The following is a 16,578-nucleotide window of genomic DNA, read 5'->3' on the forward strand; positions in this document are numbered from 1 at the left end:
ACTGTGATGAGTGGGTGGGGGAGCGGTGGGGGTTGGGGTGGCAGCGAGAATTAATTAATTGCAGACGCTGAGGACAAGGGATCTGCAAGCACTGTGGGGGTTCTTTGTGTGGTATTACATTTGATGTTTTATTACTTTTTTTAATTATATTTTTTTATTTCAAGTAAAAAATTTCAAAAGTGGAATATTTTGGGGCTGAAACGTAGCTCACCTTTCAACCTGGGAGTCAATGGGAAATACGATCGTTTAACGAGTTTTCGCTTCACGAGCAATTTTCGTGCAACGCATGTCACTCGTTCAGCGAGACATACCTATATTTGCGCAAAACATAACACTCTACTGTCATAGTAATCCATGATAGTGGATGTCAATGTTATCTCGGGTTACCTTCATACGGGGTGGTGGAGGCACTAAACAAATACACGATAGCCCCACACAGCTGTGGCACAGCAAACATTCCCACCGTGGCGTACAGCAGGGACGGTCAAACGTTAGCTCACCAGCCACATGCAGTTCCCAGGCAGTTCAAGTACAGCTTGATACAGGTGGAGCTAATTTGTAAAATTTTCATGTCCACCTTATTTGAAACAATAAAAATCTGCGCAAAGCAATAGCGGATCCAGACATGAGTAATCCTGATGCTCTCACAGATTTCTAAATTCAAAACTCAACAGCCAAAAAACATGACCGAACTGGCCATGTGACCACCCAATGTAAGCCACTCGGCATTTTGCTCGTGTATGAAACAAAAATAACAATTTGTATTTTACCAGGTAAAGTCCACAGAGCTGTACAGCTCTTTTTCAAAAGCGACCTGGCCACAGATAACAGCTCAACAAAGTGGCATATCATGTGGACTTGATGGGACCTCCTTTGCCAGTACAAAAATATGATAATAGGTTTTCCCCTTTTTTCTAGGAACAAATAGGTGTTAAGATGTTGACTTAAAGCTTTCGTGACTGCAGGAATTCATATTCTTTGGGTCTTTCGGTAAAGCCACGTAGATGAAAAATATAGTGGGAGGCAGCTCTCCCGCTATAATTTTTGACCTGATGACAATTGCTTGTGTTGCGATCGAAACGTCGTGATATTTTATCTTCGTGGCTTTACCGAAAGACCCAAAGAATAGGTGTTAAGATGTTTGAACACAAAATTGAAACCTTTTACAATAAATCATGTCTGCATTAACCACAATACTTGTGGTCAAAATGCAAACAAAAAACACTGATAATATATGCATTGTCCTTGAAACTGATTGGTCCACACCAGAGACAGCTTTCTTTTGAGCCTAGTCTCAAAACGGTGTTAGACCAGAGGACGCCATAAGGACATTTATAGCAGCCAAATACTCTAAAACGCATGATTATAAATGTGGAGGGGAAAACCTTAAGGACCCGGAGAAAAATCCACATGACCACGGGGAGAACATGCAAACTCAAAATATACAGGCATCAGGGTCGGGATTGAACCCACGACCTCCTGTGTACCAGGTGAGGGAGTTAACATCTCACCACTGCTGCGCCTAATGCACCTCGTAGAGCCCAGTTTTTGTCCCCACTCCACTGCATACAGCTTTTGACTCGTTAAAACAACCCTATCTGTACTTAAAATGCAATTTCCAACTAATCAAACACCTGGCGATCGTATCGTATGCTTAATCGCAGTACAATAAACAAGCATAGCAATGTGATATAATATTGCCACAACGACATCCAATGCAAAATAAATTACATTTAGTCACTTAACTACATCGTTTTATGATTTCCATGTTTAAAGCAAATTTCTTAATTTACTTCATTTGTTGTGGTTTTGCATGTTAAAAGTATTAAAATCATACATTTCATGTGCAAATCCAGTCCTATGTTAATCCACAGCTGAATGAGGGCCCTTCTAAAACATGCAGGTTCTATGGGTTATCGACCATTCTTCACCATGCTGGTCAGTGCAGGTTTGTGAAGACAGGGAGCATAGATGCACAGTACAATGGATTTTGCTGCACTGCCCTCTGCTGCCCTCAATGTAGCACAAGCCCAACAAACTGCCTATACCAGGGGTCGACAACAAAAAGAGCCATTGTTTTCGAATGATTAAAAAAAAACCTAAATATTTCAAGAGCCACAATGCTGGTAAATGCAAGACGGTCCTTATTAAATAACGTCACGAAGAAGCAGTGCTTAAAGAACCGCGTGTGGCTCCGGAGCCACAGGTTGCAGACCCCTGCCCATGGTGAACTGGACTTCCATGGTCAGGGGTTAGCAACCAAAATAACAAGAGACATTTTTTCCAAGTGGCACACTGAACCAAAAACTAACCGTGGGCCCAGGTGGGTGGGAATGCGTTATAGCCGTGAGATAATTCACAATCCCTTGCTTATACTGTACTATACTTATTTTGCGGAGAAGGAAATCAATTGGTGCTAAAATGTGTCAGTGTGTCCATGACTCTGCGTGTGTCCCCATGTCTGTGTCTTCATGTCTCCGTGTGTATCTCCATGTATCTCCATGTCTCAGTGTGTGTCTCCGTGTTTGTTTGCCCAACTGCACATGCATGACCGAAGCAGTTGAGAGGGCCTGGGGTTTGGGTTGACAGCTGTCGGTCACACTGCGTCACGAGCAATGGAGGGAAGGGTGGGGGGTGGCACTTGAAGTTTTTTCGTGGAATTCCGAAAATATATGTGGGACATCTTGGACTTCACTGCAGCACATCCATGTGCCCCGTGGCACACCAGTTGCAAGCACTGTCTTTGTTACAGATGTTGTGCAATAATACGGTTTTTTCATTATTACTACTATGGTATAACTTAAATAAACATGTATTCAATATAACATTCTGCAGCACTCAGTCCAGCTTCAAGTTCAGCCAAGCACACCTCTTTACCCCCTGAGGATTTAATAAAACTTCTCACGATTACCCCAACTGTATGTGCCAAGTCAAAATGAACCTGATAATCTTCACACGGAAATCGGACTCGGCACCACTCCACCTTAAGTCCCGCAGAAACCGATACAAGAATGCAGCCAATGTTGGCACACTGGAACGCGCAAAATTAAACGTTACTTAACTGCCTCCCAGCCTTCAAAGTGGCAGCCCGAGTTGTTATTCTTTAATTAACTCCAATATGAGAAGAACAGGTCTGCTAGAGCAAATACTGCAAGTTAATAACTTAATTATACGTGCATCTATCATCAATAGTTACAGTAACATGTAATGTGTAATACAACTGTTGATACGACAGGGCAGGTTCAACCCATTGCAGCAGTCAGCGTACCGGATGTTCCACAGCACTGAGACGGCTCCACGAAAGATCACTGCTGACCTCTGCAAGATCATGGATGACCGGTGCATCGCAGCATTGATTGGCCTTGATCTCTCCGCTGCCTTCGACACCGTCGACCATGAGATATTCATCGAGCGGCTAAGGTCAAGGTTCGATATATCGGGTATGGCACTGGGGTGGATTGAGTCATACCTACATCAATCACAGTTCGTCAAGCTGGGTAACGAACAGTCATTGCCCAAGCCCTGCCTAGTTGGCGTACCACAGGGGTCCATCCTCGGGCCCTTCCTATTTTCAACATACGATTCTCCGATCACTGATGTAATCTAAATGGCATGACATCAATTTCCATCAATATATGCTGATGACACTGAGGCTTGGTGGGGAATTATTTTCCAATGCTGTAGAATATTATTTCAGAAGCCACTGGAGCTTTGCACTTTCAAATCTAGATTTAAATCTGATTCCTTTAGAACTGCTTTTTGTGTTTCATTTGTTGACCTTCCCCCGTACCTTCGATTAGCACAGTTAGCTACGTACGTTCAGAAAAAAATTCAACAAATTCAGACAAACTAAATCCTGGGTGCTATGAATATAAGTATCCTTAAGAAAGCAAAATAAAGTATAGTAAATACTGTCGCAATGTAATTTCTTCTACTGTATGTCTTAGTTGTCACAAGCATTTACATTAAATATACACCACCTATAGTATTTACGGGAAAATCTGAATATTGGACAGCAAATGGACATCTGGCTTGCCTTTCCCAAACATTTATAGATCTGGGTTTATAGCAACGCAATTAGTTGGGCCATATTTCCTTGAATCTGAAAGTGAGTGGTACATACTCATTAATCATTTATATTCCCTTTCATGGTCTGTGTCCTTGGAAGTGGCAATCACTCAAAGATGGAAATGAGGTTCGCATACATTCAAGCAGGCACAAGCCATGGACCAAAAGGTTTAGCTTTAATAATTCCACATTTACATAAAATGTTAGGCTTGTCTAAAGTGTGTATCCCAGTCTTATTAATTATCATCCATAAGTCTGTCATGCCTTATAGCAATTTATCCTACAGGAATCTATAAGCCCATTTTAACAACGTATCGGAATGCTTCAGGCATTCTAGATTTTTCACATTGGAACAATTGTTATCTTTCCTATGAGGAAATATTTGGAGAATAAAGTTGCTATATAAAAGGGTTGACCGAACACAGACTAGCTTGACGACATGAGGGATTGGTGCCAGAAAGATGTGCACTACTTGAGCATATATTGTCATAAGACAGAGGAAATTGGAAACAAATGACAAAATGTGCAGTGGACACCTACAGGCTATCTGCCCGTGGATTATGATGACAAAAGGGGTTTAACTATGAAGTGCATCACACTACAATGATACGTAATGTACAAATTGTGCTATTACTTTATTTACTTATTAGAGCTGGGCTGTCTGATTGCTTAAGTAATTGAGTATATCGATGATTGGTTCGATTGCTGGACTAATCGGTTAACACGACAAAAAGTCTCACCCACGTGTGACGCTGGACGGGAGATAATGGGAGGGGCCTTAAGACGTCATTTATATCATGAGCCGCATCACGTTGGGCATAGTTTGTAGGGGCGGCCGCTATTTTTAAAGGGTCCGAGTAAGCGAGGACAAAAAAGGTGTCGATTGTAATATTTTTTTAATTTATTGACAAAACTAAATCATCGTAGTTTTAAAATGGTTTATATCGTATATACACAGTGTGTGTTGCCCTTTATTATATGCCATAGATATACACTACTGAGTAGATGAGCACTAATTCAGTTACATATTGGGCACTCACTCAGTTGAAGGCAAGGCTTTTTTTCTCTGGGGGAATGATACTAAACATAGATGATGGTATATTTTTTAGTGACATGATGGAAGCACTGGATTGATCTGCCTGTCTCCCATCTGTTATTCGATTTAGACATACTGTACTGGTTTCCAAGTAACCATAGCAGAAAAACTTGTACACCTGCTCTGACCAAATTAGATATAATCTATCGGCATTTTAACACCTCATCGAATATCCATTGTATGCTAGTGTGCAGATTCTATGCATAATTTACACTTAGGTAAATTGAGTGCACAAAACTCTACGTAAGTGCCAAAAAAAAGACAAGACACAATACGAGAAAGACAATAAAATGACAAAATAGAATTCTCAAATGGACATGCAACCTTGAATTATGACAATTCATGGAATAGATGGAAGGGGCCGAGGGTGAATCGTTGTGCGTGTAATAAGCTTAGTAAACAGGATGTTATTCGAAAGGTAATGTAGTGAACGCAAACAATTTTAAAAACAAACATTTCTATGTTAAAATGTGTTGTTTTCTCACATTTTGATTGTAACTTTGTCGGAAATGACCATTAACTTTGGGGTGCAATACAACACCGGACCATGTGTTATTTTATCCTGTGGCATAATTACAATGACACTTGGCCTGGTGGGGAACGATTGCAAATGCTGTAGAATATTACTTGTATACACTCCATCCTGTAATTTACTTTTCCACGGGACAAATTACACCAATTTTAATCAATAACCTACCGAAAATTCATGATCTAAAACATGAATAACAAATATAATACACTATTCATAATCCATGGCTAAAAGCAGGGGCGCTGAAAAGTGCAATCATTGTTTAACCATGATACCAGGTGCGAGGGGGGCATGTCAAGACGATGGTTTGACCAAGCATTATGAAATGCCACAAGATTTTTAAATTCCGTGCTAGGATTTGGCCAAGAGGCAACAATTTAAACCCTAGCTCCCTATTGATACAAACGCATTATCTCCAACTGGCACGAGAAATGCGTGGTGTATTGAAAGCCATTTAGAACAGCGTACCTGAACAAGAATTACGATACAACCCAGGGGCCCAAAATTCGTAGTAATTATATATGAAAGCAAACATACACTGTAGCAAAACACTCAGTCATAGAAAAAAAATCAAGCTGGCAGTCACCATCTCTTACAAAGTACAGCAAATTCACAACAAGAATAGATGAGGACTCATTCAAAAATACTGTAATACTATACATGATTGGTGTTATGATTAATCTTCTGCCCCTTTTTCCCTGGCATTCCATGGATGCGAGTCATTTACATTTGTTTAGTCCCTGTACACGTAGCTTCTCGTGAATAGCACCGAACAACACCAGAGAGCTAGGCAGCACAACCACAAAACTACTTTGCAGCTGTATGTTTTTTTTACTTTCATGAACCTAAGCACAACTCGAAGCAGACATTGTGCATTTGGAGCCTCCTGAATCTCTATATCTTAACAAATCGACGCATCATTACACCGCTACAATACATTACTAAATTTGACTTATTTAATTTTTTGAAATTAACTGTTATTTGTGAGAAAGGAATATATTTGACCATAACTCAGCATTATGAGTCATAATTACAATGTAACCGAGGCCTGGTTGGCAACTAGTAACAGACACGTAGGAAAGAACATGTATGAACGCTACACATGCGCACTTTGTGACTGCAGCAGTTAACTGTGTCGGAGCTTATTGGGCAACTACAGTTAACTAAAGTTATGCACAAGACACTCAGCCACGTTCCCCCTATAATAAAGAAGAAAAAAGCATCCACAGCATCTGAATTATCAAGACCTATGTTACCTTATTTGCTAAATCCAAAATTAATATTACCTATTTGTTCCACAATAAGCTAAATCCCAGATGAATAACAATAATTCGAAATGTACTTGAACTTTATTTCGAACAAGACACTTTGTTTCTAAAAACAACCCGTCGTGACCTGCGATTTCAACCGAGCATGTAAATGGACACAATCACCACACACTTGTACCGACAAGGCAGGTACATAGCAAGAAAAAAATATAGAGTTTGTAACAGTGTTTTCTTTATTAATGTACTTGTCTGAAAAGTGATCGCACTCGCACCATGCTGGTCCCGCATACTCGCATGACACAACAGCCCCCCCCCCCACCAAGCTGAATTAATTTCCATTCTATGCAATATTTATGCGCAGCTCATGCGTTTGCATTAAACGCAAATGCCAATTTACATTTAGCTTGGACAGCCAATACAACTACACTGGAACAATTTTACATACGGTATTAAACACAAGCGTTCACGGATAATTACACAAACAAGCCCTTTCACAATATTTGCATTTGAACTGTGCTGTTGCTTACCCTGTGGCTCAGAAAGTGTCGGAGAATCAGATATGCTGTTGTCAACGTGGCCCTGTTCGTCGCCACCGAGGACCGGCCTTTGGGAGTGCTCTTGGTCCGAGCGTTGCTCTCCCGGCGACACGGGGAGGCACTCGTCGGAGCTTGCGCTCCTTCGCTCCTCTGCTTTCCTGCTGTGGCCTGACCCGCACAGCCGGCCCAGTGTGTTCATGCTCAGAAAAGACGGCATTCTAAAAACTACTCGCCACTACCAGCCTTTATAAACAAAACTGTCAGATGAAAAAAACAATACGGTAATACTGAGAAAGTAAAAAAAAAACTCAACTCCAAAAATTATGGTAATCAAATGCTTCGAATATATCGGAGACCATTTAGTGTACGGTGGACGTGACTAACTAAATGGCGTAGTGCGTTTCAGAGCCTCTGTCCCTATTACTCAATCTCCTAGCAGAGGCTTATCAGATTAAACAAGGCCATGTTAAGTCAGCTGACATGGCTTTCATTCTAATTCTAGACAGTTATCTGGAATTAGACATTGAACCCTGACTACACGATGTACCTGACCAACTATTCAGGTGGCAACCAAATGCAATAAATCAAAAAAAGCGATTTGCGATATTATCAGCAAAATTTGTCAACAAAAAAGTGCAATAAGAGGCAAATTAGCATCGGTTGCTAAAATCGTAATTTCATTTTAAATAACAAAATTTCATCCTTAAAAAAATAAAATTAATCTGAAGTATAATATCAATGTTCACAAATTATAAAGAACTCTTAATTTAATTTTAATTGTGCTTGCCGTGCAGCTTTTGCACTTCACTTATACTGTATATATATTATGCGTTAAAACCAGTAACGACAGCGACGTAGGTTCCTTTAGAAAACACACTCATGACTTTCTGAAGGACAATCCTGTAAACCTTTATTACCGTATAAATGATGCAAAGCACATACCCCCAGCTATTGTAAAACATTTAGTACTGCAGGACGGGCGGCAGAAACACTGCGCACTTGCACCTGACAAGTTGAAGCATAACGCCGCGCAAAAAAGTACGCGTACAGGTATTTTACTGTGTGTGTAATTCAACACGAACCTCCGCAGATGAAGAAGTAAATGAGGAGGGCAGCTCCTGCTATGACTGTTGTAACAATAAGAACAAGGTTGTCCAAAGGATCGAACATTTCACAGCATACATTTACCTCTACCCCAAGCCACCAGCACACCTTTCAGCCAAGCCACTCTGCTTCAACACCGGAAGAAACCTGGCACTCGCAACGTGGTACGTCATGCAACCATATAAACAAAGGGGTGTTCTAAAACCCCAGTGAGATCCATCCCACCATAAACCGGTTTTTCATTCAGAAGATACAGTATTCCTTTCTTTGTGCCATCCAGCCAATTCAAGACCAGCTACATTTTCGTCTTTTTGTAGACACGCCCAATGGGTTTTAAAGCTGACATGGTAATACCCTAACATCTAAGCAACTTATTGCGTCATAATTGTGGCGGAAGCTCGAAATTTACTGCAGCTAGGTAGAGTACTGCCTATGGTTCAATCGCCTGGAATGCGGCTTGATCTTTGCCAGATCTGGGGACCTGATTCGTGCTTGGATGGGCAACTGCCGAGCCACGACGGATTGTTATAGGCAACGTTGTGGGCAGGAGAAGGCAGTGCCACAAAATCCAATATTGTATGCTTCCTGTGCCTTTACCAACCCACACTGAATAGCATGGTGAATTATGGTCAAATAACACCCACGACCAGCCACAAGTGTGGCGAGACCTTAATCCAGCAGTGGATTTACAAAAGAGCTGTTCCACGTACAGTACTGAAATGGAACACGCCTGAAGTAAATACCTTTAACAAGTGTTAATGGCAGCAATAACAAATTTAAATGTGTTAGGCTGGTGGCAGATCGTAGTTGGCAGTGGCTCCAGTGCAAATATTTACTAAATGAGGTCTCCTGTTGTAGCTTGGGGCCTGGGTTCCCTCAGGTCCGTGGGTCACTGGTGCAAATGCACCACCTACACATTTGGACAGCTCTGTCACCGAGTTCGGTCTACCAAACCTCAAACTACCCGAGTTCTCTGCTGAGGTTATACAAGTCTACTAGTACATGGTATCAGTAATTCATTTCCTTATTTTCTTAGAAATATAGTTGGGGGGGGGGGGGGTGTGTGGTAAGAACAGGCAGAATAAACACTGCCCAGCAAATAAAAGGCAATGAATGATATTACTCAGCAGGGTTGACCAAAACATTGTGAGATCCAAACTTCGCACAGCCCAACCGTATTGCACAACATGTGTATCGGCCACCGTCAGTGTTTATCACTTGTGGGGTTTTTTTTTCACAATTTCTCAAAGCGATAGGCGCTGATAAACCCTGGCCACGTGTTCGTTCAACCACCGATCCCGCTCTTCTATGCCGATTGTCTTTATACTATGCAGTAATAATATTTCGCGCAAATGAAATTCATACAAAATGTAAATAGTTCAAGGATTATGATTACTGCCTACTTTTTAGCAGCTCTTTCATGGTATAATGCAACTGTAAAAGATACAAAAAAGCACAAAAAAGAGCACTCTGAAGCACTGACACGTTGCCACTTGAGTGACGCTGAAATAAGGGTGGCAAATGTGCTGGAAACAGCCACCAGGGCGATTACATCGGCAGACCCTCGATAAACATGCACAGCATGGCTCCATGACCATTAATGTGACTAACACATCCTCTACAACAACACTATTACTGGGCCTGCCAGTCTTGTGACGCAGAAGGTGAAAATGAGACCCTGAAATACCAGACCCAGTGCACTGGTGCATTTTACATCGTGTACTCGCGAGTGCTTATTGCACGACGCTCGGAACCGTGCTAACGGAAACGGCGATTGATATCTGAAGGCAATTTTTAACCCCTCCCCTACCCCAATCCACGCTACCCAGTGTGATAGAATATGGCATGGGGAGGCTTTCATCCAGCAGTATACCTACTATATACAGGGGAATACAAACTCTTTGGTTCTTTCGGTAAAGTCACGTAGGTAGAACACAGTATTTTATAAAAACAGGATACACACTTTCGTGGTGCTACGTGGCTACGTGGTGGGAGGAAGAGGTCATTGCCGTAAATCCTCTTTTGTACCGTGCTGCTGTGCTAAAACATCTATTCTCCCCACCTTAAATAACCCTCACTGATCAACACAGTTGAGTATGGGGAAATAACCCGCACGACCCACATGACCTGCATGACAGAGGGGAGGCCCTAATGTTGAAGTGGATTTGGATGTATTTACAATAGTATGGCTAAATATGATACTGTCGTGGTCAGGCCTGATGAATTAAAGTTGAACTCGGAGGACACAAAGCTCTGCAAGAGAAGTGGCGAAACGGAGGAGGTGGGAGCATTACGTGTGGGGGAACACGTAATGGTGGGTAATGAAGAAGACAGCCAAATGGGATTCGATGGGAGACATGACTACGGTACTTACTTAACGAGCTTTGGCACGTTCAATACTGCAAAACCAACATATGATTTCACAATATTCACATGACCACTGAGAGATAAAGATAACTTTATGGCAGCCATTACCGAGGAATTCACAGTTTATTACACTACACTATATGGTTCATATTCCATCAAAATAAAACACGGATGCCACATACTTTCTGGTCCGAAATAAATCTGGCAAAAAAACCGATTTCAACATAAATGGCGTAGTGCAATGGAAAATGTTATTAGCGCAATTTGTTTTTTACGTTGCCGCGTCCGCAATATTATATTCTCCAAGGAATCCCGAAACTTTGACCAGCCAGATGAAACTAGCCACAACTGCACCAAAATACACATGACCACCATGACTCAGGCCATGACACGTGAGATGGCCACATACTCGAGCTCAATAGGAAGCTTAGCGTCATGTCCTTGGCAAAGTAAGGTCAGACCCTTGGAATGAATGCTAGGGTTCGCATTCTAAAAGCATCAGCAAAGCTCCAGGGACCACGGAATGCCATCGCAACCCTCTCTCGCGGAGTGCATTTTTATGATTTACTGTTAAAGATTTATTAAAAAAACGATAAAGACTGGTTTAAATGGCAGTCGAAGTTTATTAATAATGGTCGGAACATTTCTTCAGAGTGTTGGCGATAAAGCAACATCTTATTACGTAAAAAAACTGGGACTGGGCTCAAGATCGATCGTATTATCCCAGATGTCCATTTCACACTTATCGTGCACTATTTATGCAAAATTGTAAAATGTACTGCATTATAAAAAGATTACCTCCACTGTGTATCATCCTATTAATACAGATACATACTGTAGTTTAAACGTATCAAAGTTACCGTAAGGCAAGTAACTTACAACCTTACCGTCTAACCCCAATTCATATTCATGTGTCATGTACACGGCCCAATATTTTTGTTCAAAAGGACTTCAGGGACCAATCACCTGCGCATAACACACTGGTGTTTCATTTGAGACTTCCTCAATCTGTCCATGTGGACTTAAGCCGTGTATCACCTTACAGTGTATAACAGCAAAGTGGTGCAGTGGAAAGGGGGAAATACCACCAGCACCGCAGCAATCTCCCCCCCCCTACTCTGCCAAGTGCAGTAGCTCTCAAAATATCCCAGAGCCACACGTGTTTAGCGGCTACCCGACACAGTGACTCAAGAAGCCAACTCCGAGCAGTAGAAATAAATAGTACCTGCTATCACCGTCGTTACCAGTAAGAAACACGCTCCGTAACAATAACTGTAAAATTAAATAAAAAATCAATTGCAGTTACGATTATACCTGATCATTGTTACTCTGCCAAGATCAAATATAAGCTACAGTAATACTCAGGCACCCTTTGTTATAGTTAAATACTACAGGTAGAACTCATCCGCAAGTGATGTGGGCAGGAACATTGCAGATTCTTTAAAATGTCATCTTGTCCGTAAATATACTCTACTTGTCCGTGAAAATCTGCAGCTAATCACGGATAACAGCAAGAATATGGCTGCGGATAACCGTTTACACGGACCATGCGTCTCTTGAAGACTATAGGAGTCGCAAGTAGTAGGGTCACGGATAAGAGGCGTTATACTGCACTCTATACGCATAAACATGCATTGTGTATCAGTGGAGATATGACATTGTGCTATAATTATGGTAAATAGTATTTGTATGATGTCGATATGGTAAGGAAAGGTACTACATTTCTATGTTTGTGCTTAGTAAGATTTCCCGAACGGTCCCAATATCGAAGTGAAGTCATACATTTCTCAACACAAAGCGAGTGCACCGTGTATTGCAGAAAGGCAGCACTGTACAGGATAATGAAATGGAATTGGATGCCCACAAGAGGACACAGTAAGGGCACGTCTTGGGGCTCTGAAATAAATTAAATTATGCTGAAACACACAAACCACGGACATCCTTCACTTTGACATTAATCTGCCACGTGCACATTTTTTTGCGAGAGATTCTCATCAGTACTCTATTAATAATCAATTCAGTCTTCAAAATACAGCACTTTCAGTTGTCGAACTGTAATTACCATTTAGCAGAGAAGTTTCAATAAGATATCCAGCACAAGGTTTAGTGATAGCAATACGAAGAGTCCTCGTCGTTTACATTGCACGCATTATGGCATAGTTGAACATCATCGTTACCCCAGGGCAAACGCTATGCATATTTATAAATAACAATGCATATGTATGAACACACCTGTGGGGACATCTTGAAAACAATATGAAGACACTACAATAACGCTGAAGTGCAGTATGCAATACTGTACACAGCCCGGGCATGTACATTGTATTTGAGAATGCTACTGCACACACGGTATTTGGTCACTCAGCGCTGTTCCAAAGAGCCCCACAGAGAGCATGTTGAAATACATGGGCGTTGGGTTACTACACACTGACGTGATGGAAAAAAAACTGACCCAAGGACATTAATACAAAAACATCTCCCCGTGAAATATCTTTTGCTGACAAAAAAGCCAAGTAATTGGGAGATCCCCACGGTGCATCTAACAAACCGTTGCCCAATTTAGTTTGAGAGTTTTGTTTTCATACGTTAGTAAGACGTGGTGTCCTTGTGCTGGTGCAAAAGCCACAATCTTACGACGGAGAAAATCCTGACGTTTCGTTTGAGATCACAAAAGCAGGAAGCTCAACCATAACAAGGCACCAACCGACAATTGTCTTATAGAAAAGGGGGGAGGGGGGAGACTATTACGGGGAAAATGACTTGATGGTGCCAAAGACTATATGTACCCGTACACTCTATGTGATGTGGTATTTAGCAATACAGTACATATTGCATTTTCTAAAAGTGTTTTTCAATTAACAACATACGCAGCATTCCTGTGACGCTGTGGATTTGAGAAGTGCGAAATGATCCGAATGACCTGAGTTTGATTTCAAGCCATGGCTAACAATGCAATTAGTAGCTGGTGATATCTGAACCAGACCTGGACAGCACCCCCATCACCAACCCAAACCTGACCAGCGTGGTGAAGTATGTGCACTGTATTGACAAAGGGCTGTAATTTTAAAAATACTATTTTGACAATTTATTTCCCCAGAATTGCAAGAATATAAAAGTGTATTATCTAGCCGACAAAAATGGGAACAGAATTAATAAAATGCAAGGTTATTCTCGGGATTTTTTATGCAACTGTCATGCCTTTGGTTCAACCTATAAATAAATGACTACACTGCAATGTATTGTACTGCAAATTTTTAATTTTAGATGTTTGAACGTGGATGGTTCAAGGCTCACCTGCCCTTCTAATTCTATTCTTTTTATGAAGCCACTCAAACATGTGTTCCATTCATGATGTAATGTCTTAATGCCAAAAGCATACAATTATTTTGGAGATTTACGCTACGATTTTACGACACCTGCATTCACACCCTCATACCTTTCAACCAAATCCACTTATAAAACCTTTTGCACCATTCATGTGCATTCATGCGTGACAGACACATACTGTACAACCGAAATGTACAGCTCACATCCTATATATTTCACTTGGTTTGACAATTTCTTTCAAAAGACACCGACATGACACAAAGCTGCCCCACTGTTTACCACCCATCTTGGAAATACCCAGACTGCTTTGCGCAGCTGTAATGTCACTTCACGCACAGAAGTTGCCAACTGTTCCCAAGACTACTCTGCATGCTTTTTTGTGATTTTCTCATTCTTTCATGAATACATAAGGCAAAATGTGCTGGTTAACCTTGAATAACCTTCATATTCAATCACTGTAAGTGCTCTGAACATGAACGTAATGAAGAACAAGTACTCTTCAGTATTAGTCTCAATATGAAATAGATACACAGTAAAACTTGACATTATTTCGATATTCTTGGTTCTTTCAGTAAAGTCACGTAGAAGGGAAACAATAAAATAATAAAAATATCAAACAATCAAAATTCTCACGACGTTTCGACTGCAACACAAGCAATCATCATCAGGAGCCTTTTAAAGCCATCACTTTACCCTACATTGCGGGGATCACAAAAAAAATATCCAAAATCTTGAATAAACACAAGATCCAGGTCCGATTCAACACATTATATAAAATCCGTTATCTGGTTCCGTCTGTAAAATGTGATTCCGGACATACAGTACCCTGGCGTCTACAAACTAAGTTGCCTCTGTGGTAGTAGTTACATTGGAGAAACCAAACGACATGTCTCGGACCACATTCGTGAACACAAAGCAGACCTGAAACACGGTAGGACCAACACCTCGGCCATGGCAGATCACTGTTATAATTCAGTAGGCTCACATGACATTGACTTCTCCAAGACAGAGGTTCTTTGCAAGCCATCTGGCTACCATAAGAGATTCGTTCATGAGGCTATCCACATATACAAACACAGAGACAATTTCAACCGAGAAGATGGATTATGGCTTAGCAATCATTGGAAGGATTTGATAAACCATTTCGGGTATTAATTGATTGATCACGCTTAAGGTGGCTTTCAGACCGCATTCATTATTTTTTGTCTCCCCCCTCCTCTTTTCCGAACATAGATGGACTCGTCCATCTGTACAAACTGTCAAATCGCTCTCCGTGGTGCTAACGTTAAAAAAACGCCACTTTTTTCAAATTTTCTTGCTGTGGTTTTCACATCTGATGATGATTGCTTGTGTTGCAGTCGAAACGTCGTGAGAATTTGTATTGTTTTATATTTTATTATTTTATTGTTTCCCTTCAACGTGACTTTACCGAAAGAACCAAGAATATGAATCCCTAGCAGTCACAAAAGCTTTAAATTAAAATTATTTCGATACATTAACGTTTTAAACATAAACAAAGTACCTTAATAAGAACCTGAAATTTGTCTCTGTAATTGTATTTAAAAAATAATTTAGACATGGAGTTTTTAATATATGATTTATGAAATAAAATTAAGGTTTACAATTTTTTTGACTTTGCAATAGTTACTATACAGTGTACAGTGATGTTTCTCCTATCCATATTGGGCTAATTCTATATCCACAACTCAAAATCGACTCGTGGGAATGCCTATTATGTGCAGAATTTATTTTATTATCCATGCTTTTTTGATAAATAAATTACCCAAAAATGTCGGAATATTTACCCTGTTATCCGAGTCTTCCCATGGATAGGATGAATCACTTAGAAGTGGCAATGATGATGACGACGATGGCAGCAATTATGATAATACACTACATTATTTTTGCATCTTCCAATTATCTGCACTCTACAGCAAACAGGAGTAGTTACTCAGTAGTGGTGGTACCCTGGAACCGCTAAATTCTTCATATTTTATCCACGCATAACCGCACGGATAAGAGTAAAATGAGGAAAAATGTGACTAACAGGATCCACGAATGCCACCCCTTTCACGATGGATAAGATGAGTTTCGCTGTATGTGCTTCCATCCATCTATCCGAGGATCTTTCACTTGGTTCCACAAAAAAAAAACACCCCTTAAACCATTCCCGAAGAGACAATTGTCAGCTGTGTTTTCACACTGACAAAACAAATAACTGGTTTGCAGGACAGCACTGTATTGGGCAGATGTCTTCAATCCCCCCCTCCACCACCTGTCCAC

General features: G+C 40.8%; 1 protein-coding gene across 16 annotated transcripts in view; it reads right to left on the minus strand.

The window, feature by feature from the left end:
- Window positions 1-16,578, minus strand: part of LOC116940596 (actin-binding LIM protein 1-like) — a 99,914-nt gene that overhangs the window by 71,332 nt on the left and 12,004 nt on the right. For 5 of the 16 annotated variants that reach the window (XM_076065869.1, XM_032950612.2, XM_032950618.2 and 2 more), the window contains exons 1-2: window positions 8,580-8,731; window positions 7,489-7,665 (exon numbers count right to left, since the gene is read on the minus strand). The exons of 2 other annotated variants lie outside the window; for them this stretch is intronic. In XM_076065869.1, coding sequence (XP_075921984.1) covers window positions 7,489-7,665; window positions 8,580-8,667 — 265 coding nt within the window. In that variant the 5' untranslated portion in view covers window positions 8,668-8,731. Of the gene's footprint in view, window positions 1-7,488; window positions 7,666-8,579; window positions 8,734-16,578 lie in introns of those variants that run through there. 9 more of the 16 variants (XM_076065868.1, XM_032950609.2, XM_032950610.2 and 6 more) reach the window with 5 other exon arrangements.

Source organism: Petromyzon marinus, chromosome 9, assembly GCF_048934315.1.
Source record: "Petromyzon marinus isolate PM22_M1 ecotype Great Lakes invasive population chromosome 9, UKy_Petmar_22M1.pri1.0, whole genome shotgun sequence".
Classification (NCBI taxonomy): Eukaryota; Metazoa; Chordata; class Hyperoartia; order Petromyzontiformes; family Petromyzontidae; genus Petromyzon; species Petromyzon marinus.